The sequence below is a fragment of the Mustela erminea genome, chromosome 6, assembly GCF_009829155.1.
Source record: "Mustela erminea isolate mMusErm1 chromosome 6, mMusErm1.Pri, whole genome shotgun sequence".
Classification (NCBI taxonomy): Eukaryota; Metazoa; Chordata; class Mammalia; order Carnivora; family Mustelidae; genus Mustela; species Mustela erminea.
Window position 1 is genome coordinate 44,967,374 of NC_045619.1, and position 13,083 is coordinate 44,980,456.

At 35.1% G+C, this 13,083-nt stretch overlaps 1 protein-coding gene across 1 annotated transcript in view; it reads right to left on the bottom strand.

The window, feature by feature from the left end:
- The window catches only part of TRHDE (thyrotropin releasing hormone degrading enzyme), a 389,311-nt gene that overhangs the window by 125,929 nt on the left and 250,299 nt on the right, over positions 1–13,083 (bottom strand). Inside the window, exon 7 of the mRNA XM_032347011.1 lies at positions 242–307. Coding sequence (XP_032202902.1) covers positions 242–307 — 66 coding nt within the window. The remainder of the gene's footprint in view (positions 1–241; positions 308–13,083) is intronic.

Sequence of the window (13,083 nt, forward strand, 5' to 3'; positions counted from 1 at the left end):
AAATGCATATTGAACAGATCTAAATTGCATAACTCTTCAAGTTCTACCAGTTGATACAGTGAGAATACTATCTACCACTTTCATTTGTCATACGGAAAGACTCTGCTTACCTTATTCATCTTAAAGTTTTCCATCAAAGGCAGCAATTTTGTATTGGCAATTTCTCAAGCTGTGAAATATCTTTAAAATAAATATATTGACAAGGAAAATGTTAAGAAAAAGTAGAAAATGTTTTACTCACTTGCAAACCCCTTTGAAATACTGAATGGCCCATAAAATTAGCCAGCATTCTAATTAGAGCAGCACCCTGTAGGAAAAAGTATTTAAAAAGAAAAAGAAAGAAAGAAAGGGAAAATAATTAATCAAATAACATAATTCAATAATTATCCTATATCCATTAAAAAATCTGCTTCCATCATGCTATTGTATTCTTAGAAAAGAAACAAGAGAATCATGAATACAATATCCCACCTTGCAGATAACAATTGACTATTTGTTTTGTGGATCTAAAAGTTCCATGGATATAAAACCAGTGACTTCTGGACAGTCTCCTGGATAGAGTGAGTATCTCAAGGCAAAAATAAGCTGTAATTTAGGAGTAATAAAATTTTTATTGAACACTGCCTATGATGGAGTTAATAAAACATGGTCCTTGTTCCTACAAGCTCATAATCTAGTAAGAGAGGGATACCCCTGTTAATAAATCATCATATTAAAATAGAGCTTTAGAGTAACGTAGGTACTTACTCTACCCCTGGCTCCACTAGAAGTTGAGCTATAAAAGCGGAGAGTAGAGAATACCATGTATTGAGACTGCTTGGGTTCAAATCCTGGTTCCGACACTTATCTTGCCATACGTACTCAGGAAAATTATTTAACCTCTCTATTCCTCACTTGTGTCACCTTATAAAGTGTAGCCTATACCAGGCTTTATGTCATGTAATTGTTCTGAAGCTTACATGAATTACTATATGTAAGGCGAACTGGGTCTGAAAAACAGTAACCGTGATGTGAATGTTAGTGATCAGTATTATGTAATTGTTTTTATTTCCTGCCTACTTTGTTTAGAGGCTGGATGTAGCCCCCTATGTGCAGGAAAAACATGTGATCAATATAAATATTTAGAATAATAGGAGAAAATACTAGTTTAAGAGTTCACCTCACCTATCACAAGTATGATAACACAGTGGAACAATATCAGTGAGAAAGGATAGACATGTAATCAATATGAAACATTCCAAATGATAATTAAGCCTGGATAATCGTGAATTTGTATGTGAAATATACAGAAGACGTCAAGAAGATGTTTTAGTCTGCACTAAGTTGTTTGAAGTATAAAACGATGGGTTATAAGCTGCAAAAGTATAAATATAAACGATAGCCTGGTTTTAGTGGGAAAAAAAGTCCCTGGATGATTACATACTCCACTTCATGCTCGTTTACAAATTCATACCCTCCAACGACTCATTTCTTACTTGTGGTTTGTTTTTTATGAGAGAATCATTAGAACTACACATGGATTCATCCTGCCGGGAACTGAACTGTGGCAGCCAGTTCAGTCACAAAAATGCGTTTCTATTGTTTGTTAAAAATTGTTTCCTATAACTCTGGAATTTTAATGCAATCCAGTACTCAGGCTCCACGAATCGCCATTCAAGAAATGTCTCAAAAAATTTCAATCGTCACCAACAATGCTCTCCAAATTGGTATTTTATTCACAGCTCAACAAATGATAAGCTGGACAAGCCATAGAGTTTTATGCCTCTTCTGATATATTTTCCTCCCACACCTTCTACTTTTTGCTCTTTCTTTGGCTTCTTCCTCTTTATCTTCTGGACACTTGTGTAAGTCCATAAAATATAAGCATTTATGATTCAATCAGAGGACCAGGTTAGAATTCCCTCTAGAACTTATCATCTCTGCTCCTTGAATTTCCTTGACAAGCTCTCCTCCTATACATTTCCCAGTCTAATCTACCCACCCAGAGGGTAGAAACTGTCAATTCTGCAGCGAAACTAACCCTTGCCACTTGGGAAGAGAAACTTAGAATCTCAAGCAGTCAACTCAAACTTCCCTTCAGAACAGAATAGCTATCTTCAGATGATTTAAGTGTTTCCCTCCAGGTAATGATGACTTGGTCTCTTGTCAGGCTATAAAAACTATCAATTTAGCATGGTCTAATGGCACAAGAGCCCTTTCTAATCATAAAGAATGTACCCGTTTTCCTGTCTGGGTTGAGCGTTAACAGGAAATAAAACGTAGAAATATAATCAATATTTAAAAGTTATATAATACCACTGGACTTTTTTTTATTATTATACCGTGTAACTTAGTTAACTTTTAGAAAATATGTCTGTGTTGCCCACTTGAATATTTAAAATTCCCCGGAGTAGCATGCACTCTTCTATATTTAACTAGCCTTTTCTTTCCACAGCTAAATTTTGAGAATCCTTATATCATAGAACTGCATAGACAGATGGGCTCTCCAACTGTTATCATTCAGACAACATACACTGAGCACCTACTAGGTCTGGATTATAACAAAGATCACACATCTTAACATAGGCATAACTCACCACAAACTTTTTTTTCTTTTAAGAAAACATTAAATCCCCTTTCAGCATGTCTTTAAAACACTGCTTTCACCAAGCAAATACCATTTAAAATATTGTAAATTATATTCACCTGCTATTCAAAATTCTAGACACATTCAAACAAAATGGATTTTAGATAGCCTCAATAGATTTATGGGAAATAAATATACTATTTCTGCAAGGTTTTTATAATTTTAAGACTTGATCAAGTAAACCTAACATTGCATTTGCTATACTAAGGTTCAGGATGATATAAGGATGGAAGGTACTGATTTCTTTTAAGGTTTCATAAAGAATATTCCAAAAAAGTATACTTACAAACATATTCTTCATGTACTAATTCTTCTATATGGAATACTTTTTTTCATATAAGTTCTCTGCTAACACTTAAATTTCAGATAAGTTCTCTGCTAGATTTCTTTCATTTTACACTGTAGTCATCTGTATGCATGCCGGTCTTATAGAGAGTAAACATCTCCAGAGAAAGGACTGTGTCCTTTAGGTCCCCCTGCTCTCTGTGCCTGGCTCAGAGAAGGTGTTCTCTTAACATTATAACTGGATGACAGAGAAAGAGAAATTGGTAAAAGTACAGCAATTACTTTGTATTCTTGAAGACCAGTCAGCCGGGAGACACAGTTTACTGCTTTATCAGTGGGCATTAGTGTTAAGTAATCACTCTGAAAGAGAGGAAGATCTTCTCAACTAATTTATTCCTTTAAAATATGCTTATGGAGTAAGACTCCATAAGTGTACTCAGGATCCAGTAGAATAAAAATAGGAATGCCACAAGTCTCTGTCCTCAAGGACCTCAAAACCTTCTAAATGAAATGAGAAGATACAATGTTATTCTATGAATGACAAAGAAATAAAATATTCTATTATGTTTCAGAAGGGGGGAAAGTTCTTACATCTGAAGGGATGAAGGGTCAGGGGATCTGAAAAAGTGAGGCTTGGGTTGGACTTGACGGAGGGACAGGATTCCGGTAGCACAGTTAAACAGAGCATCTGCTATGGCAGCAATGGCCTTTGTGTGGTCATACAGGTGTGAAAGTGAGAGGTCCTAGTAGGGAAGGGGATACTGAGGAACAAAGGGTATAAGCCAGGCAACAGAAGAATTGATGGAATATAAGTTTTCAGCAGTCATTAGAGAAGAGTGAATACCAAGGCTAGGGATTAGAACTTATTTAAAAGATGAGGCAGGATTTTGGAAAGGTGGTTTAAAAATACAGTGGACCCTTGGACAACACAGATTTGAACTTCACAGGTCCACTTACATGCTGATTTTTTTCCATGAGTACAGGACACGACTATAAATGAGTTTTTTCCTCCCTTATTGATTTTAGTAACACAGTATTCTATCTTATCTTACCATAAGAAAACAGAATATAATATATATAGGATACAAAATATGTGCTAATTGACTATTTATGTTATGGGTAAGGTTTCTAGGTCAATAGTAGGCAATGAGTAGTTACATTTGGGGGCAGTTAAAGTTATACATGGGTTTTTGCATGGTGTCAGCACCCCTAATCCCTGCATTATTCAAGGGCAAGTGACTTATCTGTGATACTCCAAGGAAGGAAAAGAACTAGAAGCAGAAGAGAATAATGGTAACAATGAGGATAAACCAGAGATAGGTTTAAGGAATAGAACAAAGATTTTAAACCTTAAAGCCTCAGTGACTGGAAGATAATATTAGCAGATATGTAGAATTTAAAAGAAAGAGTTAGGGGAATATGGTAACTTCCACTTAAAACATGTAGAGTTTGAGGAACAGGTAGGAACCAGAAGAATAGAAGGCATATGTGACCCCAGGAATGAAATTCATTGGCAGGTTATGACTGAAGACCTAAATTAGCATCTGTAGTGGGTGAGATCACTTGGAGAAAAGCACTGAGGTTTTAGTGAAGGAGAGAGAAAACAGAAACTTAGACTCTCTCCAGAATCTGTATGGTCAGCACTTGAGTGCCCATAATAAGTAGCCAGTAAATAACTGCTGGGAAAGTCAGTGAAGAAATGGAATTAAGAGCAAAGGATGACACATTGTGACAAAAAACAGAAGTAGCACTGGGTTTAAGTAGTGTCATGTTTTAAGACATGTTTTAAGAATAAGTGCTTCAGATTGCAAGAGAAAAAATAGCTGAGAAAGCCATAGTAGGTCACGTTTAAGAGAGAGTTATTTAAGTAGACTTGGTGTGAAAGCCAGAATGAAAAACAATGGAAACAGAAGGAAGAAAGAAAAAGCAATACGCATGTCCACATGAGGTTTGTGTTTCTCTTTGTAAGATTATGGGAGACAATTTTAGGCAAAGAAAAAGATGATCTAGTGGAGACAGAGAGTGAACACACAGTAGATCAAGAAAGAGTTTTCAGACCAAGATAGCTGGGTAAGAAAAGAATTATGGTGAATATTGAAAACAATAAGGACAATCTTCCTGTGAGACAGGACTAAAGCAGAAAAGGAAAGTAAAGATAAATAAGACATTTTGAAGTATATAACACAGAAGTTGAGGAAATGTGTTGTTTCATCAAGTTGAACACTTGGTTTGTCTGAGTCACTGCTATAGATGCATTGCAAAAAAAATAGTTCCTGGAACATAGTAGGTTCTCAAAAAATACTGAATAATTGATGGCCTGTCACTTCTCAATAACGTAGGGGATATGGTCCCAAGATTATGTGAATTGGAAAGAGTGAAGCTAGGTTTGACGTAACTCTAATAAAAAGGTAGTAGGGAATCGAGAATGTGGAAATGTGCAGAAAATTCCCAAGTCCTAGTTGAAATGATTAATAATGTAACTTTCATTCATTAAGCACCTTCTATATGCCATATTCGCAATACTGAGAATAGGGAAATATTCCCTATTTCCCAATAGGGAAAATATCAATATCTTATTTGTCAGATCAGAAAATTGAGGCTTGAAAAGTTGTGTAATTGTCCAAATTAACCTAGGTAGTAAGTTATGGAGTTAGGATTAGAAATCCATTTATATCCAAGTCCAAAATCAGTACTCTTAACCAAAGTGGTTTATATTATCTTGATCCTTAATCAAAATAGTTACATGATACTCTTTAGAAACACTGGATACAGTGAGAAATTAAAAAAAGAAAGGAAATTCTTAGAATTACTCATTTCTTGGAACTAGTAGATGTTCCCAAAAGAGGATGAAGGGAAATCTAATTCAAGGAGACATAGTTGAAACAGTTGACCAGTAAGTCCAGGAGTGGGGATGAATTAGAAGACATAAATTGGCTGGCATAACAGAACATGTAGATAGATAAGGAGTCACAAAGCTGGTTTAGGACAGGTTAAGTAAGAGTAAAATACTAGCAAGGTTAAAAATAGTGATCTCTTTTATCCCAAGCTATGTGTGGATATGGCAGCCATGAAAATGCAGTGCTCAACATTTCTACTCTTGGCCCTCCGCACTTGCCACCATGAAAGCAATGCTTTCCTCAGTGTACTCCCAGCCAATGACTAACCACAATGGTGGAATTAAGGTGGGCCCATTCCACTGAGACAGGGACCCCTACAACAGGAAATTCTGCCTCAAGGAGTCTCCACTGGCCTGGATGAATGTTTCTACAACTGGGCTGTCATCTGAAACTCTTACAACCCAGTGCTTCTTCCTTCCCTATCTTCCTGCAGTGTAGTTTTGTTTGTTTGTCTGTTTGTTTGTTTTAAGATTTTTTTTATTTATTTATTTGACAGAGAGCACAAACAGGGGAGCAGTAAACAGAGGGAGAGGGAGAAGCAGGCTCCTCACTGAGCAGGAACCCAATGCAGGGCTCCATCTCAGGACCCTGGGATCATGACCTGAGCCGAAGGCAGATGCTTAACTGACTTAGCCACCCTGAAGTACAGTCTTAAGGAGACCCTAACTACCTTCTTGGGCTCCTTTCCCAAATAAATATCTCAAACACCACAATGTCTTCTTCTTAGAAATCTGACCCAGTGGGACAACTTTAAATACTGAGGTCCAAACAAGTGTAAATTGTTGGAACAGAGGTCACTGAAATAAGTTGGCCGTGAGTATACTCTAATAATAACTAAGACACACACCAAAACCAGATCTTCCCCCTTCTTACTCCTCTCACGAAAACCTTTTAGTGGGTATATTCCTACATTCCTCATTACAGATGTGTTTGCCTTTCTTTGGTAGAGAAGCAGGTAAGGAATCATTACATTCAGTTTACATACGGGAGTGACTGAAGCCAAAGAATAAAGTCATTTATCCAAAGTTTACACGGGGTTAGTAATTACTAGAACTTGCCTCCAGACTTGGTTTCATCTTTTCAGTTGTTGAGTTCTTTGATTAGCAGAGAAACCTAGGAGGTAAGACTTTCTTGTTATTATTTAAGTTACTGGAAGGATTCGTCCATTGATTCTAAATCAAAGTACTTTTAAAATGTAAATTTCTTTTTTCAAAAAGATTTTATTTATTCATCCAAGAGAGAGAGTGAGCTCATAACCCAGGTGGGGAGTTGGATAGAGCCAGAGTCAGAGGGAGAAGCAGACTTCCCACTGAGTAAGGAGCCCAACATGGGACTCCATCCCATGACCTGAGCAGAAGGCAGATGCCTAACCATCTGAGCCACACAGGCACCCCTAAAATGTAAATTCCTAAATGATGTCTGTGCATTAAACTTAGACATATGTGGAGATAACATAGTGTTCTCACATCATTTGGTACTGAAGAATGGTTTTTGCTCTGGAGTAAAAGCCTATCTTAAATCCATCACAGTTTTTCAAAAATATGATCTTTTCCTTTTCTTTTTCCAACAGAATGATAGCTATATTTAGGATCTGAGGAAGAAAAAAAAATAAATACCTAATCTTGTATAACGCTCACTCATAAATTGACTACCAAAAAGAAAAGCTGATGGGGCAAGAGAATGGAAGAAGAGGAAAAAAAAGACAAAAAAGGTAAAAAAAAAAAAAAAAAAAAAAAAAAAAGTTCCTATAAATAAGAAGACTTAATGTCCCGTTGCTCCAGTCACCCATGCTTGGAAGCCCGAGGTCCTCTTTGATGTTTTACTTCCTAAGGCCAAGACTCTAACACTGCAGAGCTGAATTATACTACCGCTTCCCAAGAAACCCCAGATCCATTCTTTTTCTCAAGTCCATTCTATGGACCACAGCAGACTAATTTTAATAATTACTTCTGAAGAAGGATGTTTGCTGAAAGTCCTAGCTCTGTCATCTACTAGATGGAAAAGCTTAGGCAAGTTAGATGACCTGCATTAAAATCTCACAGCATTCACTACCACTACTGATGATGACAATGCTGCTGGGATGCTGCTGGTGAAGGTGATAGTGACCTCAAGATTCTTCTAAGTATTCACTTAAATCATTTATAGGAAGCACTTGAAAAAATGTTTGCCATATAATATACTTCCACAAAAGTATGTAGTTACTATCATTGCCTTCATCATTACCATCAATTTTATGTCAGCTCCCTACCCCCAAAATCTGCTTTTTAACACATTTCTTAGGGTAGCCCATAAATCCCATACAGAATGAAACTTACCATTGCCTACCGAAACATTTTCCCCATATGACCAAATAATCAGCTTCTACTCTAGTTAAGCTGATCTTTTCATGATCCCATGGGCCAACTTTATATTTTCATGTTTTAATCATAGTATTTACTCCAATAGCAATAATATTCTTTCTCAATCTTATGTTCTAAGTCCTGTACATTATTCAAAAGCACAGGGAAAGCCCATACTGTCAAAGAATACATTCCGAAATGTTAGCCCTCAACGTTTTTCTCTCTACTGCAGTCATAAATCCTTTAAGCCTCACTACACAATTTATCAAATTATTTTACATCACTCACTAATTGTTTCATATGACTGTTCTTCTTTCCACAACTGGATGCAGGTCATGTCATTTAGACTTATTATTGGCACACCTGTTAGCTGTCAATGCTATAATTTATCCATTGCCAGTGAAAGCTGTTCCCTGCTAAGCAAAGTGTCCACCAACTACTTGCTGTTTTCAAATCAGCAATCCAAACCACGAGCTTGGAGCCAACACATAGGTCTCAATCTTCCTTGTAATAAAATTCAGCATCTCCTCTACAACTGGGAACTTTTAATTTTTACTATTCTCAGGCAATGATATTCAAACAGTGCAATCTATATTTAAGTCAGTAGGAAACCAAAAATGAGGACCACAGATCCAGAGACAAAGAAAACAGGGAGCTTTCAACAGTGTCTGAAATAGCAATTACATGAAAGCATTCAATTAAAGAAATTTGAAACATAACAATACTGTAAATTCAAATGAATGTTCATGGAGGGATGTAACATAAGAACAGAAACTAACAGAATAGAGAATAAAGAAATGGTTGAGAAATGAAAAATAAAATAGCCACATGAACACAAAGACTAATAGGAAAGTGCTGGAGGATCAAGGGGGAAGAAAATATAAAACACATCAAATGAACAATATTAGAAATAAAAATGGGCACATACCTACTGAAATAATTAAAAATAGAGAATACTATAACAGCATGCTACTAAATATGAAAACCTAAATAAAGAGTATTTTCTATAAAACTACAAAGTTGTCAAAAATGACCCAAGAAGTAAAAATACTAATCATTAATAAAAAATAGAAACACATACACACACACACACCCCCATACCAGTTTTACAGGCAACTCAACTTTAAAGTTGATTCTGTAACATGTTACCCTTGTCTTATACAAATAACTAAAAGGAAATAAAAGAGAGCAAAACCTTAGCATTTTTTATGATGTTTGTGTAACTGATAGGCAAATTGGACACAGTAAATGATAGTCTAGTCTCATTGTTGATCATGTAAGGATACATAGATATAAAATTTCTGGGATAAATCCCCCTTACACACTATATATACTAATATAAAATGCAACTTGGTTATATATTTTATATGTATTCTATAATACAACAAATAATGTATATACATAGAATGTACATAAAATGGAGGAAGAGAGAGACTTTAAAAGTAAAGTTTAAATAAAAGTGGAGTTTATCCTAGAAATTTAATAATGTTTTTTTTTTTTTAAGATTTTAATTATTTGACAGAGATCACAAGCAGGCAGAGAGACAGGCAGAGAGAGAAGGGAAACAGGCTCCCTGGTGAGCAGAGAGCCCGATGAGGGGCTCGATCCCAGGACCCTGGTATCATGACCTGAGCTGAAGGCAGAGGCTTTAATCCACTGAGCCACCCAGGCGCCCCTTAATAATGGTTTAATAGCAAAAATTATATGGATGCAATTCATCCCATTAATGGACTAAAAGAGATAAACTATATAATGATCTCATTATATATGTGAAAACATTTGCTATGACTTAGAATTCATTCAAAATAATACACCTTAGTAAAGTAGGAAAAGATGGGAATTCATTAACACTTTAAAGGACATCTTCAAAAAATACACTGATAGTGAATCATTATATGCATTCTCCTTAAAATGGTAAAGAAAAAAAAATGGCCTCTATTAATACTTATACTCAACAGCACAACAGAACAAGTAACAACAGAAATATGAAGCAAAAGATAGCCAGAAAGCAACAAATTAGTATTATTCAGAGATGATGTAAAAATCCCCCACAGAAATCCAAACAAATGCATAGAATTAGTCTATAATATCAATAAGAGTGCAAAAGGGTTGACTGACACAGATCAGTAGATAAAAATCTAGAATTGATATATATTAGTAACAACTAATTAAAATAAGTAATTTCCAAAGAGTCTCATTCTCAAAAACAAAATATACAAATATGACAAAACCAAATATTATCTAGAGAAATTAAAAATTAGCACTTTCATGAAAAAAAGTCATAAAACTGACACAAGGACCTAACTATGAAGAACTATATTTCTTACTAAGCTAGGAAGAGCTGTTATTATAAAAATGTCAAAATTAATATATAAAAACTTCAAAAGACTTTTCCTAGAAACTGTCTTCATCTGAAAATTCATATGGATTGGCATATTAACAGTAGGAATTCTAAAAGAGAACAAGACAGGAAGAATCCTCATACCCAATAGTAAACCTAAAAGGCTGTAATAGACCTAAGGCAGAAATGTTGAAGTGGGGATACACATACAGATCAGGGACCAGCACAAAGGACTGCAGATGCACCAATGCTGATACTGACAGAGCTGGTATTACAGAAGAGTAGGACTAGCACAGGAAATTCATAAATAGCACCAAGAATATTGATTATCCAAACAAAAATGAAATTATGTTTACACACAAAAGAAAACAATTGAAAATATCCATGTCAATTAAGGAACTTAATATAAAATGCCTAATTTTTAAAATGTTAGGAAAAAATATCAAAGCATGTGTTTAAGAATTTGCATTAAAGAAGGATAATTAAATCAAACAAAAAGCATGAAGCATAAAAGAGAAAATGGACAGACTACAACAGAGCTAAAAACATCTGTATGATAAAAGACATCATAAATTAAATGATAAATTACAGTCTTACTAGCCACAAAAAATTAGTACCCAGAATATACAAAAAGACTCTTATTAATCAATGATTAAGTAAATAAGCAAACAATTTTGAAAACAAAGGCCCCATTGGAAAATGGGCAAAAGATGAAGTCTCAATAATTTGTTTTTCCTTTTGTATCCTTTACCTCAAGAAACATATCTAGAAGGAAGTTGGTGTGGCCAATGTCAAAGAAGTTACTGCCTGTGTCCTTCTCTAGGATTTTTATGGTTTCAGGTCTCACATTTAGGTCTTTTCATCTATTTTCAATATATTTTTGTGTATGGTGTAAGAAAGTGGTCCAGTTTCATTATTTTTCATGTCACTCTCCAGTTATCCCAACACCATTTGCTATTATCCAGCAATTGCAATACTTGCTATTTACCCAAAGGATAAAAAAACACTAATTCATCAAAGGGACACAGCACCCTGACGCTCACAGCAGCATTATCTACAATAGCCAAATTATGGAAACAGTCCAAGTGTCCATCAACAAATGAATGGATAAAAAACATGTGAGATCTCTCTCTCTCTCTCTCTCTCTCTCAGATGTTCTTTAGTAGGTAGATAGATACTATATAGCTCTAATGGAATATTACTCAGTCATAAAAAGAATAAAATCTAGCCATTTGCAATGACATAAATGGAGCTAGAGAGTATTACGCTAAGCAAAGTAAGTCAGTCAGAGAAAGACAAATACCATATGGTTTCACTCACATGCAGAACTTAAGAAATAAAACAAATGAGCAAAAGAAAGAAAAGAGAGAGAGGGAGAGAGAAACCAAGAAACAGACTCCTAACTATAGAGAACAAACTGAGAGTTACTAGAAGGGAGGTGGGGTGAAGGTGGGGGAAACAGGTGATGGGGATTAAAGAGTGCACTTGTGATGAGCACTGGGTGATGTATGGAAGTGCTGAGTCACTATACTCTATACCTGAAAGGAATATTAGAGTGTATGTTAACTAACTGGAATTTAAATAAAAACAGGCAGGGAGGAAGGAAAAAAGGAAGGAAGGAAATGGGCAAAAGATATACACAGAAAATTCAAAATGTAAGAAATCCAAAGGGCAGTAAATACACAAAAGAGACATATTCTCACTAATAAAGAAATGCAAATTAAAACAGTAAGATAGCATTTCACAGCCTTAACAAACCAGATTAAAAAATTGGGGAGTTTAATAATATCAAGTATAGATAAGGACCTGAGGAAACAAGATCTCTCAAACATTCTAGTGGGAGTATGTATACAAATACACTGGGGGAGAAAGTGGCACATTATGGGAAATTTAAGGATTCATTTATTTGGAAACCAACATATAATTATTGAGTACTTGCTATGCTAGATAGGCATCGCTGTAAGGACCGAAGATAATGCAGAGAACAAACCAAATGAAAGTTTTGTGGAGTTTACATTCGAGGGAGAAGAGACAGCTAATAAACAGCTTAACGTAATCATGCAAAGTACTGATTATGGCCGTGAAGAAAAATAAAGCAGGACAAAGATGCTGGAGAATGCCGGAAGAGAAGGGCTCTCAAATTTTTTTGTAAGATAATTAGGGAAGACTCTTCTAATAAATTGATATTTGAGCAGAGACATGAATCAAAGGAAGAAGTAAACCCTGTTGATAATTGGGGACGAGCATCCCAAGCAGAGGGAACAGTTGACTTCTGAAATCTGAAACTCAAAAGAGAGATTTGAGCTAGAAACCCAGAAGTCACAGCCTCCCACAAGAAGCCAGTATAGATTAAAAATATCTATTTGTAATTATATATATGTTGTTTTATATTATATATTTCATAGTATACATTTGTTCTTCATGTATTACATATTATATATTTATGATAATTATTATTTTTACATTTTATATTATAAAATACTAAATCAAATTACTAGAATATGTATTATAAATATACAACTACGTACCTATATGTTATATAAATTATAAATATATACTTATAAGTATATTCTGAAGAATGGTTCCTTGGATATT